This window comes from Chenopodium album, chromosome 3 (genome assembly GCF_948465745.1).
Source record: "Chenopodium album chromosome 3, dcCheAlbu1.1, whole genome shotgun sequence".
In the NCBI taxonomy this organism is placed as follows: domain Eukaryota; kingdom Viridiplantae; phylum Streptophyta; class Magnoliopsida; order Caryophyllales; family Amaranthaceae; genus Chenopodium; species Chenopodium album.
In genome coordinates, this window is record NC_137836.1 from 74,095,006 (window position 1) to 74,097,296 (window position 2,291).

Here is a 2,291-nt window from a genome sequence, read left to right on the forward strand (position 1 = left end):
TACCCTTTCAAACCACAATTTACTTTCCAAATCACAAAAAATTACCTTAATTACACCGAGTCATACAGGTTAAAAAATTTATTACCTACATAAACGAACAGCCGAAATAACAAGTTAAAAAGTGTCCTTTACCCTGGTAAATTGTACTAGTACTACATACAAGTAGTAATATCAACTTATCAAGTACCAAAAATTCACAGCAACATCTCTCCTTTCCAAGATGATTTCAAAAAAAACATGTTATCATACACTGAGATTCCTGCGCGCTAACACAACAACACTTCAACTTTGTCATTTATGTCATCCTCATTTATTATCTCCAACTATCCCACCTTCCATCCTCTTAATTACTGTACAATACTTATTACTTACCACGTTACTATTTACTATACTATACTACTCTTACTAGTGTGTTCGTTACTACATACTACTACCCTAAGTTTCGGCATTATATAAACTCAACACTATCACTTCATTCTCATTCACAAACAAAGAGAAAAACAAGAGAGTGTAATAATTAAGAGAGGAGAAAAAAATGGGTAAGTGTTGCATTACATTGTTTTTGGTAATGGTTCTGGTGCAATCTGCCTTCGCGGCAAGAACTGCACCAGAACAAAAGACTAACACAAACATTGTCAACACAACTCAAGATGATAACAAGAAAAGTGGTGTAACAGTACCAGCAACCGACGAGAAGAACTTTGTCTCGTTCGGAGGTGTTGGTGGTGGTGTTGGAGGTGTTGCTGGCGTTGTTGGTTTACCCGTTGGCGGAGTTGGAGGGTTAGGTGGTGCTGGAGGTGTAGGAGGGTTGGGTGGTGCTGGTGGGTTAGGTGGGCTTGGTGGTGGTGCTGGTGGGCTTGGTGGGTTAGGTGGTGGTGCTGGTGGGCTTGGTGGGCTAGGTGGTGGTGCTGGTGGGCTTGGTGGGCTAGGTGGTGGTGCTGGTGGGCTTGGTGGGTTAGGTGGTGGTGCTGGTGGGCTTGGTGGGTTAGGTGGTGCTGGTGGTGGTGCTGGAACTGGAGGTGGTGCTGGTTGTGTTGGGGGTATTCCTTAAGATGATTATAGATTATGATTAATTAATAGGTTGTTATGGTGTGATTAATTATGGTTTTGAGCTTAATTAATTAATACTTCTATTATGTTGTTATAACTCATATTGTTGTTTTAGTTAATGGGGTGAATTTTTGTTATACTAAGCTAGTTTTGCATGAGAGCTAGGTTGTAGGAGAGACTCTTATGTGAGTGTTGGAGGGTTTGAGTTATTATATTGGTGTGTGGTGTATGTTGTCGTTTATGCTTTTGTTGTTTATTATTTTTCAATAAAAGTTTGTTATTCATCTTGTTTTATTGTTACTAGCTATTACTTCCTTCATCTCAATTTAGATGTTGAAAGATTAATTAATGTTATTTAATTAGATTTTAATTTCCAACCCGGAACACCAAATTAATTAATTTTAACTAAATATGTATACTAACTTAGTAGCTCTTAACATGTGTGCAAAATAGTGATTTGAGCAACCCTGGTAAGAAGATAGGGCACATTGTTACAAATAATCTTTGAACCATGGCCATGCAACATGTGAACAGCATTCTAATAGTATAATTGCCAAGATAAAATTCTTACTACTTCAATCGATGACTATTGCCTTTAAAGTAAGTGAGTGTTTTGTTGCATGCAAAAACATTGTTACTTCTCATTAAATTATAAGTTAGTAGAATTACACCTGTTGTTTGAAGATAAAAATAATTCATCTATGAACACATTTGGTAGCTTAGATTAAGAGTTTTGTAATTTCTAGAATATACTAAACTGTACTTTTCATTCTCATTAAATTTTAACATTACATATTATTGAAAAGCACATGCATGCATGCTGTCAATAAAGCTAAGCCGTTAAAAAAAAAAAATTATTCTAGCTAGAAATTAAATGTACATGTACATGTTCATTTCTCCCAAATTATGCAATATACTTCTTATAAATAAGTCATGCTAGATGGTTTAGTCGCTCTAAATAATCATCATGATTGACCACAATATATATAGTCCAATTCAGCAATGGCGATTGGCAAAGTTAGAAATATTATTAAGTGATCGCGGTTATTTCCCTTATTATTAATATATCGAACTATTATTTTTTAATTTAATATAATTTATAGGTGAAAAAAAAAAATTACTCCAAGATCTCCAACCAAAGGGCTCAAGTAAAACATAGCTATTCACTTCAAGGTGTGGCTCAACGAAGGCAACCAAGCCTTTTTTTTTTTTTTTTTTTTTTTTTTTTGGAGAAAGAACCA

General features: G+C 35.2%; 1 protein-coding gene across 1 annotated transcript; it reads left to right on the plus strand.

Annotated features, from left to right (window-relative positions):
* Positions 1-479: 479 nt before the first annotated feature.
* LOC145616757 (uncharacterized) lies at positions 480-1,285 on the plus strand. The gene has a single exon (XM_081671490.1). It carries the CDS (start codon positions 536-538, stop codon positions 1,049-1,051), a length of 516 nt encoding a protein of 171 aa, XP_081527616.1. The 5' UTR covers positions 480-535; the 3' UTR covers positions 1,052-1,285.
* Positions 1,286-2,291: the final 1,006 nt, after the last annotated feature.